We start from the raw sequence: 21,847 nt of genomic DNA, 5'->3' as shown, positions 1-21,847 counted from the left end.
TTATTCCGCAAACGCAATATTTTTTCAGAATGCCTTGTTTCAACTAATGAGCCCGCATAGAAAATATTCTTGGAAAAAAAAATTGGGGGGTTGATTTCGCCTTGAAATGATTTGGTGGTCGTTTGTAAATCATCTCATCATCGTGGCGGCCGCTAGCTTGTCTCGACGAGCGCTGCAATAATGACCTTTGAAGCGATTTTTAATCCGAATAAAAAGAATAATGACATTTTTACATTAAAGAAACACTGTGTCATATCGTTTTTTTGTTGATTGTGGCGGCGCCATGTGGACAAAAGCGGTATTTTTTTTTCCTCGCAAAAATCAAGCACATGCGTGCCAGCGCGTAGTGTCGTGAAATCCTGAGCCGTCCTTCTAGCGAAAGGAGGAAGCGAGTATGCCGTAAAGCAACTCAGGCCATTTTTATTTTTGGGTGTGCCAGGGTTGATCCCGTCCTCCTCAAAGTTGCTTTGTGCCAGTAAAAACGATACAAACGTTCAACTACTGTACTTGTAAGTCAACGATTCATCGAAAGAGTTGTGAACATTTTTTTTATTAAGGTCGATTTCTTGCGCAGCGCTGCTTTAAAACAAGTGCGATTTTAATAAATTAATGCGCAAACTGATGACTGAAACGATGAGTTTTTAGCGCCAGGTCCCTCGATAGGCCTTGTAGCTAGCTAGTAACCTTAGCTAGCCCGACCCTGAGCGTATATTCTAACCAAAACAGGAGCCGGCAGCCCTGAAGAGGTTCTTGATGAAGGAGGAGATCAGAGAGCTGCCCGGTGAGGAGGAGCAGTGGGAGGTCCCGGAGCCTCCTCGGCCAGAGGTCACCCTGGAAAAAAGTAAGGATGCCTTCGCGGCCTCGCGGCCCTCAAAATGTCGCCTCCGATATTGGAGCGCTAACTCTTCCGAGTTGGGCACTGAGCTGTTCCCAAAGTCAATTGTTAGCTTGAGTGTTTGAACTGTTGGATTTTTCTTTGTGTACAAGTACATTTCATTTTACAGGGGAAAAAAAAACAGTTTTCCGAGATACAATCAGCCACGCGGGAGACTTTTTCAAATGTGCTTTTATTCCTTTCAAAAAAGAGACTCTGTTTAAATTCACTGTCAAATCAAACAGATTGTAAAGGCCTTGCTAGTCGAGAAAGCTAGCTTATCCCAAAAGCTAAATATTCAATCAACAGACTCCAGGTGTGCGGTCCAGTTGCCTTTTTATTATTCATCTTGTGAAACTGCAACAAGAAACAGAAAATACAATCGATATTTGCACTAGGCACAGTACACGCGTGCGTTCGTAGACAGGGACAAAATTAGCCTCTGCTAGCCGTCGCGATTAGCGTTAGCGATTCGTGAATCGTTCCAGCAAATCGAGACGCGTCCTGTTTTTGGAGTAACATCGGCCGCTAGGAGGTGCGCCCACACAAACTCGGAACGGCGAACATCACAAAGGTAATCGCGCGTATTTAAAACAACCTCACGGCTTAGACGTGAGTTCGCTTGCTTGAGGCTAATGCTAAGATAGCGACGGATGTTTGACCACAAAGTGCGCATCAACGTGTGTTCAGTAGACAGACAATGTAACGGTACTTTCTTTTTCATTGGGCTCGTCATAAGCAACGTTGTATTTCACTGCGTCCTTAGTAGAGAGAGACCGATTTTCTCAGGGCCGCTACCGATTATTAGTGGACTTATAAAGTTAACTGAAAATGTACATAAATAGTTCCTTGAAGTTAACGTGGTTTTATATTGATTTATCGGCCGTCAGATTTTTTTTTTTTTAAATGCAGAATATCGTCAAAATGCCGAATATCGGCCCGGCCGATAATCGGTCCATCCCTCATCCTTAGTGTAAAATGAATCAAATCGGGTCATGTTAGTTGGTGTTCAAAATGAGAGATCACTTGCATGTAATTTTTAGCACGGCGACCGGAGCACGAAATCGAATTTCGAACAACGTCGGGCTCATTTCTCGGCGCCTGCGTCGGTCAGTGAACTCTGACGTGACGCTCCCCTCGATCGCCAGCCTCATCCCGGGTGTGCGGACCGATTCTCAGCATCAAAGCATCGCACGCAGCATGTAAATGTCGGCTTTGTTCACATTGCAAGCGCGGCGCCTCAAAAGAGCGGCTCTTTTCCGGACCTCAAAGATCAGGAAGCGCGGACACAGCAAATGGATTCTATTTACGTTTGATCTGGAAATGATTTATTTATTTATTTATTTATTTATTTTCTTCTTCCCCAGCACTATCAAGATTTCCCACTTCCGCCGGTTCCCCATTAGCGTTAGCTCGCCCTGAACAACAAGACGGAGAGATGACGTTAATTTCCTGGCCTCCGCGAGCATCTGTTGTCAATACAGGAAGCCATCACACGGGTGCGAAACACACACCGTCGGGATTCAGCGTTATTCCCGGAAAGCACGCGCTCATTTTTAAAATGTTTTTTTTTTTTTTTAGCGGCGACAGGCCGCCCCGATGAAGCCGCAGTAGAAGCCGCTTTAAAGATGTGGCCGCCTCCTGCCGCACCCGAGGACAAAGACCCGGAAAAAGACGTGTCGGCCAGAGGCGGCGGCGGCGGCCATCTTGGTCCACCGAAATCCGACAACAGCAACACCGAGGGTGATAAAGCATTAAAGGGCCCCGACGGCAGAGCATCAGAGCGAGCGGGAGCTCCGAGAACTACGAGCCAGCCTCGTGCTGCTCCTGCTAGCGCCGCGGCACCGGCTCCAGGTTATACTTGCATCAGGCTAAAAGTTGTTGAGCAACCAAAACTCACGGCGCACCGCCAAACAAAAATGGCCGCGAGGGCAGAAAACGCCTGAAGAAGCACACGGTGGCAAAACGTGACAGCGGCGCTCTACTTCTTTCGACTGAAAATGACATCACAACTGCTCGCAACGACCAATCACGGCTCGGATTCAGAAAAAGAGGTCAGCCGCGATTGGTCGTTGCGAGTAGTTGTGATGTCATTTTCAGTCGAGAGAAGTGACAAAATGGCCGCCCCCAGAGATGGCTAAAAACAAGTGGATTAACTCTTACTCCACAAACGCAATATTTATCAGAATGGCGTTGTTAGACTAGTGGGCCCGCTTGGAACATATTCTTGACAAAAATATGTTTGGGTTGACTTGCGCTTTAAAGGGGAAGTCTTAACACGCAAAAAATCTTTACAATATGTTCTATGCAGCCCCACTAGTTTAAAAACGGCATTCTGATTAATATTGTGTTTGTGGAATAAGAGTTAATCCACCCGTTTTTAGCTATCTCAGGGGGCGGCCATTTTGTCACTTCCATTTTGTCACAGTTGCTCAGGGCTCCGGTAACCACCAATCAATGCTCAGCTTCAGAAAACATTTGAGCCGTGGTCATTGTGCCATTTTTGTCGCTATTTTTATTTTTATTTTTGTTGCCCTGAGCAACTGCGATGTCATTTTCAGACAACAGAAGTGACAAAATGGCCGCCCCCTGAGAGGGACAAAAATGGGTGGATTTTACAACTTAAAGGGATGTATATTCTATTTAGGCTCACTAGTTGAAACGCGGCATTCTGATGAATATTGCGTTTGTGGAATAAGAGTTAATCAACTCGTTTTAAGCCATCTCTGGGGGCGGCCATTTTGCCTCTTAAATGACATCACAGTTGCTCAGGGCTCAGGTAACCACCAATCACGGGTCACCTCTTTTTTTGAAGCTGAGCCGTGATTGGTCGTTACCTGATCCTTGAGCAACTGTGATGTCATTTTCAGTCCACAGAAGTGACAAAATGGCCGCCCCCTTGAGTTAGCTAAAAACAGGTGGATTTCTCTTTCTAGAGGGGCTGCACAGAACATATTCTTGTAAAAAAAAAAAACATTTTGGGGTTGACTTCCTGTTTAAAAATGTGTTTGTATTTATTTTAACATCACCCCAAAAGTCATCTCAGACCACTTTTCTTGTCCTCATCCATTTAAGAGAGCCATTACAACCTGACATGAGCGAGTATAGTAGCGACAGAGGAAAAAAAAAAAAAAGACTTGGTGTGGAGTCGCCATCTGCCTCAATCCTCATTGAGGATGGGGGAAGGGTGGAAAGAACAGTGTACATCGATGTTACCGATAGTGCTACGATGACATGCAAGCGCGATGGAAGTCTACTATCATTTTACTTCCACCCAACCAAAACCCCAAATAAGCAATAGATTTCCACGTTCCATTCGCTCTTCCCTGTCAGGGCGCCATCAACCAAGCGAATCATCGACAGAGGTGACCAGAGAGGAAAGCCTCACTGATCCCGAACCGGCTCCGAGTGCTCCATCTGCGCAGCCCATCGAGGCGGCGGCGGCGGCGGGGGCGCCGGCGGCGGGGGCCCAGCAACCAACTCCAGACAGCCTGTAAGTGACGTCCTGAAAAGTCCATATTGGACTCCCGCTTTTTCCTGAGTATTTGTGTGTCCTCCAAGTGTTGTGCCCGAGGCCGTGGTGCTGCCCAGCCTGTTCAAAGGCTCACAAGGGGACGCGGAGACCCACAGACCCCTTTGGAACCTGGACTTTCCCATGTGGGACCAACTCCAGCATCTACAGGCCACACTTGAGGACTTGGACGTCACCTGCCAGAGACCCGCCACCGTCAGTGCTTTTCTTTGGAAATGTGTTGATTTTAGATGGGATAGATGGGCGGGTTTCGGCGCAGCAACACATGTAGACTTTAAACGTGGTACAGTGTATACTTGTAGTTCAGCAGCTGCTCATTCACTTCTATGCACAATTTTTTTCAATGTGTTTTCAATATTTTTTGGGGGTGGAAATGGCATGGTTTTTTTTCTTCAATGGAATTGTAATGGGCCTCTATTATACACTAGGGAGGGGGCGGCCATTTTGTCCCTTCTGTCAACTGAAGATGACATCGAAGTTGCTCGGGGCTCAGGTAACGACGGCTGACCTGTTTTCTGAACCTGAGCCGCGATTGGTCGTTATCTGAGCCCCGAGCAACTTCGATGTCATCTTCAGTCGACAGGAGTGACAAAATGGCCGCCCCCTGAGATGGCTAAAAACGGGTGGGTTTTGCTGCTTAACTTATATTCCACAAACCCAATATTAATCAGAATGCCGTGTTTAGATTAGTGGACCTGCATAGAACATATTCTTGAAAAAAAAAATGTTTGCGTTGACTTCCACTTTAAAACAGAAAGCTAGCATATTAGAGCTGGCTTTTCTCTTGTAACAGGGCATACCGTTGTAAATTCTATTTCACTATTTTCGTTTTGACCCTCCCCAATTTAACTTGTTCGAAGGCTCATTGTTGGTGGAAGACATATTTTCTCCTTTTACTTACCTGATTGTGGATTCAATGTGACGCTAAGGCTGAGGGTAGGAGCTAGCTAACGGCGTAGCTAGCACATCATAGACGGCGAACTTCTTCACCGAGTATCGATCCAGCCGTGTTATTTTATTTTTTTTATGGCACGTTCCCTCAAAGATACATATCGGCATTGATTTATCGCCCATCCCATGGGTTCGACTCCATAACCAGCCACTCCAAATACGACAAAGCTCGCAATGTCAACCGAGCATGTAGACGGTTGATTACAAACAACACGCGGCGCTTTCTCAGCAAATGGCCCTGTTCTCGTCTAGGTGGTGATGACTGACCACAGGGACTTGAAAGCCATCGGCGAATGGGGGGAGCTACTGGTCAACTCCTTCCTCTGCCACTGGAGGGACGGCGCGGACCCGGGCCGGCCCACGCGGGTGGCGTGGTGCAACCAGAGCGGCGAGAGCGGGCAGCCGTACGACTTCGAGCTGACCTTCGGGCCGGCGGGGGAGGAGCGCGTGGTGTACGTGGAGGTGAAGTCCACCAAGAAGAAAGAGCGGTCCTTCATCGTGCTCTCGGCCAACGAGCTGCATTTTGCGCTGACCAGGAAAGAACGCTACCACATCTTCCGGGTGTACAACGCCGGAGACGCCCAGAACGTGCGCCTGTGTCGCATTCAGAACCTGGCGCAGCATCTTCACACCAAGAAGCTGGAACTCTTTCTCTTCGTGTGAGGAAAATACTCTTCCTCGCTCACTTACTGCGCTGATGTCAACTTTAAAAATGCACTTTTATTCGATGTATTTGATCGATTATTTTAATCTGCTGTGTGTTGTTTTACAAATCCTTGTTCTTGAGAAATCACTTTTTTTTTTTTGTCTTAATGTCGCAGGTTTTTTTAATGTATAATTTTATGAGACGTCGCTAGGGCACATTGATGTTTTAACCCAATTCGGATCTCAATTTTCAATCTGTACACCTTTTTAGATAAAATCATTTCCATGTTACTACATTGTCTCCTGCTTTTTTTTTTTTTTTTTTAAGCCTACACCATCATGTGCAGTGTGACGAGAGTAACTTGACAGATGAAGTGATTTTTTGTTGTTTGTTGAAGTGGAAGCGGAGCTGACTGCTTCCTTGCCGGTGTTGATTTTTCTGTGATCATTACACCGCTCGAGGAGCAAGGATGGACTGGCAAACACACACACTGGACACCCACGTCTTGCTCGCTTGCCTCCATTTCTCCGAAGCACACATGTATAGACGCTATGGTGGTGATGCGCGGACAGCAAAAGGCCTTGTGAGACTTCTGATGCAATACCATGGCAACCGTAGCCTTTCAGTTCAAACGAAAACAGACGCGTGCTCGATTGGCAGTGTGTCAGCCGTTTTTATCATCGAGAAAACAATCCAATACTTTTCGGTGTGTTGTGCACTGCAACCTTGATCTCATAAGGGACCTGAAGCTGGGTTAAATTCATTCGAAAAATCCTTAAACCCTTTTCCACAGAAGTGGGCTGAACATTTGTATCTGGGCTTTCAATGAAGCTTCCTGGCTTATCCCACCGCTAAAGACGTCTTAATTTTTAATTTATCAAAGTGATTATAAACCCCCAAGGGAATTTAAATGTACACTCTGTTGTATGTATACAAGCAATGTCATGAGTTAAAGGGATGGGCATAAAGTGGTGGACTTTTTTTGTGCTAGGTTGGTGGAGACATTGGCTAGCTCAAAGGGCATCATTTTTATTTATTTATTTTTTTAACTGCATCTTCAATAACTTACTACTGAGCCACTGTTGCCCCGCACAATCATAGAAACCAATATTATACAAAAACAAACTGCCACAAATATATATTTTTAAAAAATATCAAATGAATCCACCAATGATGCTGATTGTTATGCTAGTCAAACTTGGCTAGCACCGACCAGCCAAAACTGCTGACGTAATCGTGGAGCAGCGAGCTGGCCGTGTGAGGCCAATTTGAAATCTGATTGGTGAAAGAAACAGTCCCATTGTTAATTTAGTTACACGGCAGCGCATAAAGGCTGGAATCTGATTGGACAAAAAAAACCACAACAAAAAGCTAGCATCCAGTGTAGCTAATAGGATCACTACAAAACTGTATGTTAGTGCTTCACCACTGGATTCGTGGAAAATGTGATAATAATGAATACTTATTGATGGAAAAAAAAAACATTTACACATCAGGTCAAACGACTTCGGCACGGCATTCTGTTGCTGAATGATCCATAGCTTCACACACAAGCTCTGACAATAAAAGAACGATTTATAGCATGGTGGCAGCGTTTTTCTGTACGGAGACAGCGAGCAGCCGCGGCTTCCCGGTGGAGCCTCGCTGCCATTCGCCAGCGCTCGGGCGAGGAGGCGGGGCTTCATCCTTCATTCCTCCAATCAGGTAGCTCGCCTCTCCTCCTGCCTGCCTCCATTCTCTTCCCCTCCTGGAGGACAGAGCGATGCGGAGACAATAGGACGCCACGGGAAGCCGGTGGAGGAGGCTGTCGCGGATGCTCACGGTCCCAGCTGCTCGGTGGACGGCCACAATCGCGCGGACTCGCCCTTTTCCCCGCCTCACCTGCTTCTAGTATGCGCCCTCACCGACGTCCGGTGTGTTTTGCAGCCGCTTGGACGCACAGCCAGGGCGGACTCCACAGCCCGCTCTGAGCATCTATTCGATGGTGAGCATTTTCATCTTCAATAATCGCTGCATCGGCTTGTTTAAATGACAAATTGTCCTTATTGGATTACGGTGTGTTCCCTTGAATCCGAGAATCAACGGCATCTCCAAGCTGACATCAATGCACAAAAGATATTGCCCTCTTTTGTCATTGCTATCAAGCACTCCATCCCCCTGAATGTGGGGGTAGCCAGGTGTCTGCAGCATTGTGTGTATGCGTGTGTTTGTCTGTGTGTCATTCAGCTCTGTTTCCTCTGAGTCAGTGCAGTCTGAGGACACACTGCAGGTGGGGAGCATTTTAACTAATTGCTGAGAGAACAAGAAAGCAGAATGTAATGTTTCCCCGTAAAACTGACCTTATATAGTCCAGATTGTGTGTATATATACTGTGCGTGTGTGTATAGTATATATATATATGTATATATATATATATATATATATATATATATATACTGTATAATTAAAAAAATAAAAGCTTTTATGGGCTAGCATTTTTTTATGTTAAAAAAAATATCCAATTGGAGATGAACATTCATTGAATAATCGACGAGGAATTGATTATCAAATTAACTGACACCTATACTGATAATTAATGAATCATTTGTCATCAAATCATAATTGAACTTAAAATCCTCGAGTTTCAGCCTCTTAATGTTTTATAACACAAGCGGTGGAGCAACACATGTGGACAGACAAAATGATAATCACAGGTAGAGGTGCACCAATCAATCCATTAATTGACAGCTAATCAATTATGAAATGAATCATCAACTATCTTGATAGCCAATTAATCGTTTAGAATCATTGTTCAACTTAAAATTGTCCATGCCATTGCAATTTTAGCCTTGCCATTTTTATTAACACAAGCGGTGGAGCAACACATGTAGACAAAAGAATCAATTGGTTAATCAACAGTGAATCAATTATCACTGTCATTAATTGAAAACTATTTCGATAATCGATTAATCGTTTGGAGCCATTCTGTAACTTGAAATTGTCAAATTTCGGCCTCTTCACTCGTAAATATTCTCAGATTACTGCAGTCCTGAATCATAATCAACAATACCATTCTAACATACGGCTTTTACATTATTGTAATATTTTAATGTCTTTTTTTTTTAATCCCAAAGTCAATGTTTTTAAACAAACAGTTTCTATATTGTTTAGTCTTGTTTTTACCATTGAGCCACACAAATAAAATGATAAGTCATCAAGCATGCACAAGTGAATTCAAATGAATTCTTGTAGTCTGAGCACTGTGTTTGCTTTATGTATGGAGGCATTGATCGGGGCAGGTCACGTGGGCAGCGCATGTGTGCGCGAGACACATACGGCCGATCAAAGTGGGATTAAAGCGTGACACTTGGTGGATATTAAAAAGCAGATCGACTCCAGCATGATGAGTCACAGCTCACATAGTGGGACACAAAAGGCAAGAGGACGCCGGCGGGCATCTTGTCTGGCAGCACTCGCTGTTGTTGGTACGCTTCGCTAAATACAGACAGATGTCATCATCATGTACTCATGTGGATTTATCAGATGTGGTGTGTGTGTGTGTGTGTGTTCGTTTCGGTTGGTATATTCACACTCGTTGAAGAAATTTGGGGGTTAAAAAACGTCAACATGTTTCATGAAATAGTGATATGTAAACATGTGGACTGCACCTCTTAACTCATTCACTGCCAGACATTTTTTTCAGACCCTCTTTAAACACTGTTAAATAAGTTTAAAAAAAATATATATATATATATATATATATATATATTAGGGCTGTCAAAATTAAAGCATTAACGATGGAAATTTATTTAAATTTCAAAACGCACAAAAAAAAAATTTCACTGTGCAGCCAAACTTAGAGGAGAGCCACTGTCGCAAAGACGGGTTTTTACGTAGTTTTACTTTTAAAAAATTGCTTGACGGCTCATTGGAGAAATCCAAAATAATTTGCACACTTTGCAAAGCCAAATTCAAATACCATATTAGTTGTACGTCTTTGGTGTATCGTTCAACCGTTGTATTTTACAGGAAAAGAATCGTATTCAAGGATCAAAGAAAACCCTTAGAACAGTCTTTGAATCGAAATGTACTTTTTTTTTTTCCACATTAATTCCAAGATTTTAAATCCCGGTTCCAAGCTTCATAAAAAATTGTAGTTGTAAAAATACAATTAATCGCGACTATGGAAAATTTTGCGATTAATTAGTTAAAAAAATGTAATCGTTTGACAGCATATATATATATATATATATATATATATATATATATATATATATATAATTGGGTTTTTTTTACACACAATAAAAAAAAAAATATATATATATATATATATATATATAGTGTATATATAAAATTCTATTCATTTTTCGGCCCTACTTACGAGTGCCTGAAATGACAAGTTCGTCAAGTCAGGAGCAATCGCTTGGTCAGTTTTTTGCTTTTTGGGTGGATAAACCAAAATCTGAATTCTGATACACCGCCGCTTGAGCTAAGTAGAAAGAATGGAGTGGAGTAGTTATTTGTTATGAGCGATGGACAAGCGAAGTTTCGTGAAGCACTTGTGATCATTTTTGCCTCCTCTAGATGGCACTCTTGCTTTAAAGAAGCAGTGGAAATGTTGTAAATTTCCATTGTACTAGCATTTATCTTTGAACCAAGAGCACTATCTAGAGGTGTAAAAATGATCACAAGTGCTTCATGTAGCATCATGACTAATTGTCATGCCGCATGTGTGCAAGGTGAACACTCGTATGGAGCTGCTCTACGCAACAATTCGACGTCACTCACTAGGCCACGCCCCTAACAAAAGTACTCACCCAAAACACGAATGCTACGGTACTTATAGTTGTACACAATACAGTGCTGTAATAAGACAAAATGATGATTATTATTTCACTTTGAACACAAAATGTCCACGAAACGCAAAAAAAAAAAAAAAAATCATTGGACATCCAATCGACAGCTTTGGACTGGTTTTTAGCGTCCGCATTTAGCTGCGTGTGTGTAGCGCGGAAAACTCAAAGGTCAGTGCTATGGAAAAAGGCTTTAGAAGTCCGAAGATGCCGTTGCTCTAAATATTAGCGGGTCGGAGGCGGGTGGGAAACCTGGCTCAATGAATATGCCTGTCTGATCGGCTCTGGTTGCATGAGGGGTCTCGGTCCAAGGGTTTAGCAAGCTGAGGACACAGCAACGTGAGTTATTTGCTCTACTCTATCAATATACAGAACTGGGCAAAAACAAAATACGGGACACGGCTCTTGGTACATTATAACAAGCCTAGTTGTTGCCAGATACAAATAGAGGAGTAACCGGTTGTGTTAAAAGGTGGAGTTTGCAGTGATAACGATTTTTAGGTTTGTTTTGTCAGTTCAGTGACACAGATAGAGATGATATTTGGGTCGTATTTACAGGTTGATAATATAGAACTCGTGTGAAGTTGATTCTTACACCGTGACTCATTTTTGTGTCGGATGATTAAATTCACCATCTTTTAAGGCTGGAGTGAAAAATAGCCTTGTTAAGACAGAAAGACGAAAGGATTTCTTCTACTAATGTGACGGCTCTCACGCTAATGTTTTATTTTGTAACCTGCCACCTGGAGTCTTTCTGTTTGTTGTGTCAGCTTTAATCTGGAAAGCGTCTCTTGGGGTCGTCTAAATATGGTTTTGATGCCTTGTCAGTCTTTGGGGTAGAGACTTCAGGACAGTTTGTGAGCCGACGATAACTGAGGGAGTAGGCTCCGCCTCTGTTTCGGGAGGGCCTTTCACTCTTCTCTCAAAGGACCATCCCTTATTCTTGAGATATTGTCGAGTTGATTAAAGTTAGTTGTATATGAGTGTCTTATATGTTTGTCTATACGTGCCCTGCGATTGAGTGGCGGTTTCAATTTTTTATATTTTATATTTTGGTTTAAGTGGGTTCCTCACTTCTGATCTTGTGGACGACCAGGTCCACCTTGCCATCGGTACGCGTGCCCAGCTCTCTAATTTCTCCGTAGTAGTGATGGGAAAATGAAGCTTCATGAAGCACTTGTGATGTTTTTTACTCCTCTAGATGGTGGTGTTGGTTTAAAGATAAATGCTGAGTGCAATGGAAATTTATGACATTTCAACTGCATTTTTAAACCAATAGTGCCATCTAGAGGAGTTAAATATTTGACTTCATTTAAAATGAAGTAGAAATCGAAAAAATAGTGACGGGAGAATGAAGCTTCATGAAGCACTTGTGATATTTTTTACTCCCCTAGATGGTGCTGTTGGTTTATAGGTAAATGCCAGTGCAATGGAAATGTATGACATTTCCACTGAATCTTGAAACCAAGAGTGCCATCTAGAGGAGTCAAAAAAGATCACAAGTGCTTCATGAGGCTTCATTTTTAGTGATGGGAAAATGAAGCCTCGTGAAGCACTTGTGATATTTTTTACTGCCCTAGATGGTGCTGTTGGTTTCAAGATAAAGTCTATTGCAATAGAAATGTATTACACTGCGTCTTTAAACCAAGAGGGCCATCTAGAAGAGTCAAAAAAAAGATCATGAAGCGCTTCATGAAGCTTCATTTGCGCCGCACACCCCCTCCTGTGATTGCGCCCCCTTTATTCCCCATTTTTATTTTGGAGAAAGACGGGAACAGAGCGAGAGAGAGATTCTCCATGCATCTATCACCCAAACTGAGTCATTCCTCAGTACCTGCTGTGTCATGCGCTCTTCCTGTGTACATGGCACAGAAAGATAACGCTCCCACGGCGTAACGCAGCGGCCTTTGGAAGGCGATGACAAGGTACTTACGCCAGTCTGCTCTTTCACAAAGTTGTTCCCGTGCTGCCAGATTTGCAGCTGCTCCGCCGGTGTCGGTGCGCATTATTGGAAGGGATGAGAGAACGGTCGGATGTGGGATGCGTGCGTTTCATGGCAGGGGATGTGCGCTGGTGAATCACGGGCCGGCGGGAGGAATATTAAGTGGCTGTTTTAGAGTGAGAAGCTGTTGTCTGGTGCTTCGGGTTATGCAATAAATGTTGTGCGTGCGTTCGGGGCATTTTCATCCACGTATGTATCGGATGTGCTTCAGGTTTTGTCCGATTTGGCAACCACAAGATGAAGGAATATAGCAATCAATAAAAGTCACACTGTGACACAGCTTCTAATGTGTGTGTGTGCGTGTGTGTGTGTGAAGTGGCATTTTAAACATCTTCAGTCTTCACTTCAGCTAATTAGTGTCTGTTTAGCTGACAGTGGCGCTGCAGGGGATGGTATTTGCAAGATTTGTTGGCATTTGCTAACCTCCACTTTACAAGTAGAACTGTTAAATAGAATTGATGTTCGCGGATGACAAGACGTGGTTTTTTTCCCAAATATATCGGAAATATGAATAAACCGATGCCATTTCAAACCTTTATGAACTGTACACAGTTATGCAACTTTTATCGTTCTTAACATTCTCACAAGTGTAAAAGTTGACCACTGTTATTTTCAATGATACAAAGTAGAGATGCGACGATTAATTGACTGTTCGACAATTAATCGATGATCAACATAAACCACTTGCAAACATTCTGCTTTTACTTTAGAAATCAACTATCAGCATTTTTTTTCCCATTTTCTGACCAAACCAGTAGTACCTGAACCATAATATATATTTTTCCAATTTATGTAATGTCAATTTGAAATGTCCATTTTAAAATAATAATATGAATCCATCATTAAAATAATTGATAGACGTAGCCCGAATTCAGTCATATTTTTACTGACGAATGCAAAACGCAAACAGTAGCTTGGCAGATGTGCCTCAAGCAACCGAGTTCCTAATCGTCGTAAATAGTGTCAAATAGACTTGCACTGTTTATTAGTTAAATATAAAAAAACGTTCACGTTGATCCCGACGTGAGTCCACTTAGTGTGTCCCCGAAAAGCCAACGACAAGTGAATGCATATATTGCAGGGCTGCGTCTGTGTCTCCCTGTGGCACTTAAACGTGCCGAAGCTCGGATGAGCGCGGCAAAGTCAGCGCGCGGGCCAGCGGGCGATGAGTAACCCTTCCGAAGCGGCGTACGATTGAACTGACCCAGTGTGACTGCGCCCTGAGGCGCTCATACTTTTCCGACTTCCCAAGATTCCGATGCACTCGTGCAATTTAGTCCCAGAGAATGACTTCCTGTGCAAGGTGCAACCAGCTTCAAGATCGCTGGAGATTTAATGCAGTGTGTACACACTGCAATGTCACAAAAGGAGGAGCTATTTTCTGTCCATTTATTTACAATGTAGGGCTGTGCAATTAATCGAAAGGAAATTACGATATTACACTCCTCGATTGCAAAATTGGCATCGTCGTAAAAAACGATTATTAATATGCGTTTATATCCAACACATTGTTTGTTTGCACAAAGGAAATCGTTCTTGAATTTATACATTTGCGCCTTTTCTTATTCGATAAAAACTAATTTCATAAATGTTGTTTCGAACTTACATAATTGTAGTGTTTCAAAGAAATGTATTTGTCTTCATATTTTTTTTGCTGAAACATTTTCTTGTATTGAACCAAACAATAAATGATCGTTTGAATAACCGTGACTTCAATTAATCGTGATTAATATTTTTTTCATAATCGAGCAGCCCTAGTAAAATCTACACTACTTTTCCCAACACGGCTAATTAATTAAACCCATTGTACTTGGAAGCTAGTGTCAAGTGGATATAAGTATGTTACCTAGCTGTAAAAGAGCCAAATGTGAAGAGTATAAAACCAGCAAGTTCAACTGAATGAAGTTAAACTTATCAATTTAAGACTGCATTTCTTTGCCCCTTAAAATGGACTACGATTCACTTAGAGTGATCACTTGAGATATTTCAATACCTCCCAAAGTACTTTTGACTCATTCACTGCCAGACACTTTCAGACCCTCTTGTACCCTATCGTTTGAAAAAACGTTGAAAAAAAAAGATAAATGGCTGGACGGTGAAAAGACAAATCAATATGTCATTGGCAGTGAATGAGTTAAAATGACCCCCAAAATCTCATGTACGACATTAATTGACTTACAAGATTTGTAAATTGATGCAAAGCTTTATATTCACAACCAATTGCTTCAGTACAACAAACCATAAGTCTAATACTAATATTGTGTGAGGGAGCATAGTATTCATTGACATGTGCCACTGTTGAACAATAAAACACATTAAGCAGCAGCTCGATCGCCCTCTAGTGGCCACCAATTTGTAAAGCGACCCTATAGGACTGCATAATCTGTGTAAAAAGGAGAAGCAGCATGACAACTATTGTTGCAGGGATTGTTTAAATACTGTACAGGCAAAACAACAGCGGCCCCAATATTGAGCCCTGGGGCACACCTCTCCACAGAAATGACAGAAGAGGAAGCTCTGGCAATTTTGTCACGTAATTATCTTCCAGAGGAGTACTTAGAGAACCAACCTATAGCATGACAGGGCAAATTTATAGACCCCAAGTGTCAAGATTGCATAAATAAAGTCATTCATAACTTTAACAGTGGCAGTTATTGTACTGTGACTCTTCCTGAAACTAGACAGGTGTTGAGACAAAACTGTTCCCATCTAAAAACTCCAAAGTTCTTTATTTACAAACCTTCTAAGTACTTTAGCAAGGACACACAACTTAGATAATGGTCTCTCTTGTCTCCAGAAATTTCAAACAAATGATAGCGGTTGAATGAAAGGCCAACAACTTTATGGTGTACATTTCAGATTTGATTTCAGATGTTTGAAACTGGTTTGCCGTCGCTCAAAATGGTGGCCCAGCTAAGAGGCTTGCGCACACTTGAGCCATCACTCAACAACGAGCCATCACTCAGTTTCTCACTCTCTAATTGGTGAATGTCAAATCGTTCAGTAGTGCAGTCACAAAGATTTCTCATGCGAGACAAGCATTACATTCAAAATATCTTCATAGAAACATTCTTATGTTTCTCCAGTAACGTCAACTGTTTGCTGCCTCCGCTCCTGTCCCGCCTCGGGGTCCATCCCTCACTCCGTCCTCTCGCTGCGTCCTCCCTCACCCGCAGCCCTCGGCATGAGTTCTTCTTCGCTGACGTCGCAAGCCAATATGGACATCCTGGATGAGCTGCAGCTGATAGCAGCCCAGAACCTGGAGAAGGTGGAAGTCAACAAGTACTACGAAGTAATCAGAGAGCTGGGCAAGGGCACCTATGGCAAGGTGGACCTGGTCATCCACAAGATCAGAGGTGAGGAACCCAATTAAACCAAAATATAAAAATATACATTCAAAATACTACTAAATACTATATATATATATATATATATATATATATATATATATATATATATATTAGTGCTGTCAAGCGATAACATTTTTAAAAACTAATTAGTTGCAAAATTTTCTATAATTGATCGCGATTATTCGTATTTTTCAACTACAATTTTCTACGAAGCTTGTAACAGATATTTACTTGAGTCAAAAGTTTTATACAGACATATATAAAATTAATTTAGAGTAATTAATTAATTTAGATGAATTTATTATTTCATTAAATGTTATATATTTTATATATATATATATATATATATATATATATATATATATATATATATATATACGTAAAATACTCAGGTTTATCTGAAGAAGTGTCCTGTCAACACACTCACAAAAATTGCAATAAATCATTATTGTTTTCTCGCCTCATAGGTACAAAAATGGCCCTGAAGTTCTTGAAGAAGAAGACGACCAAGCTGAAGTCGTTCCTGCGGGAGTACAGCATCTCGCTCTACCTGTCTCCCTGCCCTTTCATCATCAACATGTTCGGCATCGCATTCGAGACGGACGAGTACTACGTGTTCGCGCAGGAGTACGCGCTAGCGGGGGATCTCTTCGACATCATTCCTCCGCAGGTACTCCATCACGTTGTTTCTAATCACGAATGACCGCATTATTAGAATTACTGAACACCAGACGTTATCAATGGGCACCACGTAAGAGCGACTGGCTCCGTGGTTGGCTTACAGGCTCCTTTCTTGTCGTGCAGTAAACAAAATTAAAATAATTCCTAAAATAATTCCACTCATGTTTCTTAGCAGAAATGAAATAGTCGCTTTTTGAAAAATATTGCTTGAGGGGTTGGAAAAAATTGCAGGTGTTATTTTTGTCCACTTGGGGTCCTCATCCTCATCCTCCACGTGATGTTAAATATGTGTTTGCCTTCAGGCCTGGCCTGTTAAGTGACGTGGAAGTCAGTGGATGAGAATGTCAAATTGGCATGCTGTTAAAAAAAATGACTTTACCCTAGACGTGCAGTTGCGAAACTCGTGCCAGCTTTGCTTTGGATTCGGCACATTAGCTCCTTTTATCAAGCATTAAATGATGCCAAACTTTTTAGTCCTCCATTCTTGTGCTTATTGCTCTGCAGTAGCAGGCAGTGTAAAAAAATAATCATTGCAATGTAGTGATTGAGATATGTATATATGGGCGTTTCTGCCTTGCCCCCCAGCGCATCTGCAAATTTGGTCACAAAAAGAAGACAACATTTTCAGGTTTATTTTGCGGCGCAGGTGGACGATAACGCGATTTTGGTGTGTTTAAGGCGCAGGATGACCGATTTGGCGCTCCACAGATGTGTGTGGTGCACGTCACCGGATTTCGGACATTCCCTCTGAAGCATTGTAGAAATCAATTCATTGATCAAATTATAATCATAATCATATTTGAGTATGTAAATATTTGAATAGCACCGCCATCATCTGTAACTATTTCAAGTGTGTGCGGTCCAGTGATGTATATCCTCCTTAATGCCCCCCCCCCCTTTCCACTCTATTAGGTGGGTCTCCCGGAAGCAGTGGCCAAGCGCTGTGTACACCAAGTAGCCATTGCTTTGGACTACCTGCACTGTAAGAAGCTGGTCCACAGGGACATCAAGCCTGAAAACATTCTCATTTTTGACCGGGAATGCCGCAAAGTCAAGCTGTCCGACTTTGGCATGACCCGTCGCGCCGGATCGCCCGTGAAACGAGTGAGTAACAAGATCCTCCGGTCGGGGTGGACCTTTGACCGGGAAAATGACTGGGCGCTCTTTTTCTGGAATGTCTGGTTTCGTCTTAGGTCAGCGGCACCATCCCGTACACGGCGCCCGAGCTGTGCGACGTGTCGCGGCACGAGGGTTTCTGCGTGGACTACAGCACCGACGTGTGGGCCTTCGGCGTGCTTCTCTTCTGCATGCTGACCGGCAACTTCCCGTGGGAGAAGGCGCTGGCCTCCGACTCCTTCTACCAGGAGTTCATCCGCTGGCAGAGGAGGAGGACGAACACGGTGCCTTCCCAGTGGAGACGCTTCACCGAGCAGGCCCTGCGCATGTTCCGCCGCTTGCTCTCCGTGGAGCAGGAGCGCCGCTGCTCCGTCAAAGAGGTGTTTGGATACTTCAGCCACTCGTGGATGCTGGACGGCGAGAACAACAACAACGGCAACGGGGGCAACGGCGCCGGCGGCAGCGGTAGCGTGCGAGGCGAGGTGAACGACAACATGTCCTCATCTTCATCCGGCGAGGAAGACGAGGAACTCCTTGTGGAGCGGATGAAGCAGCAGACTCTGTCGCCATTGTCGCCCCTCTCGCCGGTGCCGCCCGCGGCCGCTGAGCGTGGCGGCGGCGCGGCCAAAGGCGCCTCGATGGAACTGGGCGGCGGCCACCATTTTGTGTCCGTGTCCACCAACAGCTCGGTGTCGTCCACCAACAGCTACGAGAGGATGCCGCGGGAAAAGGGCTCGCCGGGAGGCCGCATGCTCGTGGCCACGCCCATCGAGATATGCGTCTGAGCGCCCCGCCGACATTTTCTACGTTAATCCCGTCTCACCGGTGTGCTCTTCGACCACTCATCCACCCACGTACAGTCAATGTGCATGCACGGAGAACGAGACACTGAACACCGTCGTCGATGTTGTGGAAGCACATGACGGACGAGCTCAACAAAGCGGGAAAGTACAACAGAAGACCAAAACGTCGTTCCTAAAGCAATATTTCCCCCAAAAGAGCAAAAAAAAAAAGAAAAGGCAGGATGGAACATGACGTTTTCGAGGGCTTGAATTGGCGCCCCCACGTGGACAAAGCTTGAATTGCGTCGAACGTTTGACTCACTAAACGACAAACTTGAAAGAGGAAGTGCTTTTAAATACATCAAGTGTGTTTCATTAACTGGGTCATTTTTTTTTGTAACGCGTTCAAGAGGTGATTTTAAGTCAGAAGATTCGGGCTCAAATTCCACTACGTGCGATGGTTTGGAACTCTGTGCTTTGAACATATTTACTTCACACTATTTTCTACTCACTCTTGTGTTACCCAAAATATACATCTTCAATTATTTTCAACTCTGCCCAACCCCACAAAAAAACAACACAAATTTCAAGTTAATAATGCATGATGAGTAGCTCAGCAGCTTTACACACAAAGAAAAAAAAAATAATGGAACGTGGAATCTTTTGACGTAGCACAATTTTCGCATCGCGTCCAAGAGGGACTCTCATACGATCTCTTGACGTTTTAGGGCTAAAACAAAAAAAAAAGGAAAAAAAAGAAGGAAACAAAAAAAAAATCTCAATATTAGTTTCTATTCTGTGTGTTTTAGTGTGTTTGTATTAATGTCTTGTATTCATATCACCACTTTCAGGAACTGGAACAAAAAAAAAAAGCAAAGCATGACGAGATAGCGCTAACAACAGTAGGGAATTAAATGATTTTAGGAGCTTCTAAATGGCCACTTTTAGCTTACACAGTGGCATGGAAGTTGTTCTCAAACAGCAAAAATAATCATCCTTTCTCAAACTGAACCATTTGAAAAAAAAACCCCACTGGAATCTGCATTTGGAGTGAGCCTTTTGTGTCTTTCCCCACTGCATGAAACTTTGTGTGCTAAACGCTAAAGCTAATCGTCAAAACAAGATGAGTAGACGCAAGCAACACAGTTGTGCATTTTACGGCCCGCTTGGATTATCGTCACCGTCATCATCCGAGATCAACCAGCGAGTATGCAAAAATGTCCGTCTTGTGACAATCTCTGACCTCATGGGACTCGAAACAAAAGGACAAAGGAGGGATGGGGACACTGAGGACGCGCTCCCTCCCATCATGCAGCTACTACTTGTTTACTGCCGCTGCAGTACTTTCGACTCGCTCACATGACCGCATTAAGAAGAAGACCATTACCTCATCATCATCATCATCATCATCATCATCATCATCATCAGATCAACCAGCACGTTCGTTAACAAGCCTCACGTTTGAGTTCTGACTGTGACATAAAAGAAATAAGTTAACCTGGCGAACACAAAAATCTTTGCAAGATCAGTTGTAAATTGTGCTGCGAAATTTATATGATAAAAATCAGCCCCAAAAAATGTCACACTGACGGAACAGTCAAAGACGTCACTTAATGTCAGAATACAATTTTTTTAAATGCGGATTATCGCTATTTATTTCCATTGCAAATATGATAACAATCATCCCGATATTTTGGATTTGATTGACGTTAACGTCTTCCTCTCCATAGGTAGTTAGTACAGAAGCTTCATGTCGCTTAATGAGGAAAACGCTTATCCATAAAATACAAAATATAGGGGCGATCGTTCGAATAATTTCAGAGGTTGACGTGGGCGAATAAGTACAGATGGCCACATTTGGTGTTTTCTGACATTAAGCTTTTTCCATGGAGAGGAAAACACTTCACGTCCAGAAAATTAAATATTAATATGAATATTTCATATTTTCAGATGTTGCATGAGTAGAGATATTTTACACTTCACGTTAAGCGTTTTAGCCTGTCCCCACAAAAAGTGATGTTCCTTGCGCCATCTTGTGGAAGCGCAGTTAATTGTTCTGCCTGTCCAATTCAACATCAACACTATTATTGGCAGAAAAAATGAATAATAATCATTATAGATTTTTACGTGGCATGATTAGATTCAACAATGTAGCTGATTTTTTTTCAACGCGTCCAAAGCACTTAAGCTTAGAGGTGGGAGGAGATGATTTACGCCAAACTGAAAATTGACGATCCAAACAGTTTGCCTCAGACCATCCACCTGTTTTCATCATCCCACCATATTCTCATCACGCGTAATAGTTGAGCTTCGGTGTATGTGTCCAATGTCATATTTCCGAGCGTTATCATTTTTGTGACGTTTTGTGAGTAGATGGCCACAAGCACTCCAACTTGGTTCTGTCTCTGCAATACAGCCGTCTTCCTGTTAAATCAGATTTAGTCAATAAAATTGAGAATTCTCACCATCTATTTTCTGTTTTACTTTTTTCGGCTTCTGAAGGGCCTGTTGGTTTAATAGGGGTCCGTGTCTCTTTTGGTCATTGGATATTATGTTTGGAAGCAGATATGGAAAAAATGGAAAAACGACTCATTTGATTTTCATCTTAAAATACAAACACACCAAAATTGAATTTTTTTTGTTGTTGTCCGGAACGAGTAAGGAAAAGTCTAAAAACCGTTTTATTTCCCATTTAAAACGAAATTTAAAGAATACAGCACGTGACACAAACCGAAATACGCCTCGTATACAGTATCTGTTTTAGATTCCCGGCAGGTGTCACCGAAAGCATTTCTCCTAGTGACCAGGAGATGGCGACAGCGTAGCGCCTATGGACGTTATCGTGAACTTTTGTAACCTGGAAAAAAATGTTGGTATCCTCTATGAAAGTAATAATAATATACAAGAAAAGTAATAATAATATATAAGAAAAGTAATCAAATAAACAAATAAAACTTGAATGAAAACTAACTAATGAATATCAGAAATAGCTTGTTAGGGTAAACAAAAACAACAAACAGGCAAAAAAAAAAAAAGGCAAGTGGAAGTCTCAAAGTGGTGCAACACCAAAAGGCGAATAAA

At 42.7% G+C, this 21,847-nt stretch overlaps 2 protein-coding genes across 4 annotated transcripts in view; both read left to right on the top strand.

Moving 5' to 3' along the window:
- Positions 1-6,293, top strand: part of LOC147129558 (uncharacterized) — a 47,356-nt gene extending 41,063 nt beyond the window's left edge. For both annotated transcript variants that reach the window (XM_086015637.1, XM_086015638.1), the window contains 6 exons: positions 727-841; positions 2,242-2,373; positions 2,456-2,728; positions 4,208-4,367; positions 4,436-4,601; positions 5,610-6,293. In XM_086015637.1, coding sequence (XP_085871763.1) covers positions 727-841; positions 2,242-2,373; positions 2,456-2,728; positions 4,208-4,367; positions 4,436-4,601; positions 5,610-6,020 — 1,257 coding nt within the window. In that variant the 3' untranslated portion in view covers positions 6,021-6,293. The remainder of the gene's footprint in view (positions 1-726; positions 842-2,241; positions 2,374-2,455; positions 2,729-4,207; positions 4,368-4,435; positions 4,602-5,609) is intronic.
- Positions 6,294-7,728: 1,435 nt separating this feature from the next.
- Positions 7,729-21,233, top strand: bsk146 (brain specific kinase 146). Of its 2 annotated transcripts, none has more exons than XM_086015640.1 (5): positions 7,729-7,987; positions 16,014-16,193; positions 16,655-16,857; positions 17,781-17,972; positions 18,062-21,233. In XM_086015640.1, exons 2-5 carry the CDS (start codon positions 16,022-16,024, stop codon positions 18,767-18,769), a joined length of 1,275 nt encoding a protein of 424 aa, XP_085871766.1. In that variant the 5' UTR covers positions 7,729-7,987; positions 16,014-16,021; the 3' UTR covers positions 18,770-21,233. The 2 variants fall into 2 exon arrangements, with proteins under 2 accessions (XP_085871766.1, XP_085871765.1); XM_086015639.1 differs by having other exon boundaries at positions 7,730-7,987; positions 15,924-16,193.
- Positions 21,234-21,847: the final 614 nt, after the last annotated feature.

Source organism: Filicampus tigris, chromosome 19, assembly GCF_054856515.1.
Source record: "Filicampus tigris isolate MCC_2025a chromosome 19, RoL_Ftig_1.0, whole genome shotgun sequence".
Lineage (NCBI taxonomy): Eukaryota > Metazoa > Chordata > Actinopteri > Syngnathiformes > Syngnathidae > Filicampus > Filicampus tigris.
Note: the sequence above shows the minus strand (reverse complement) of the source record. Positions and strands in the feature narration are given on the sequence as shown.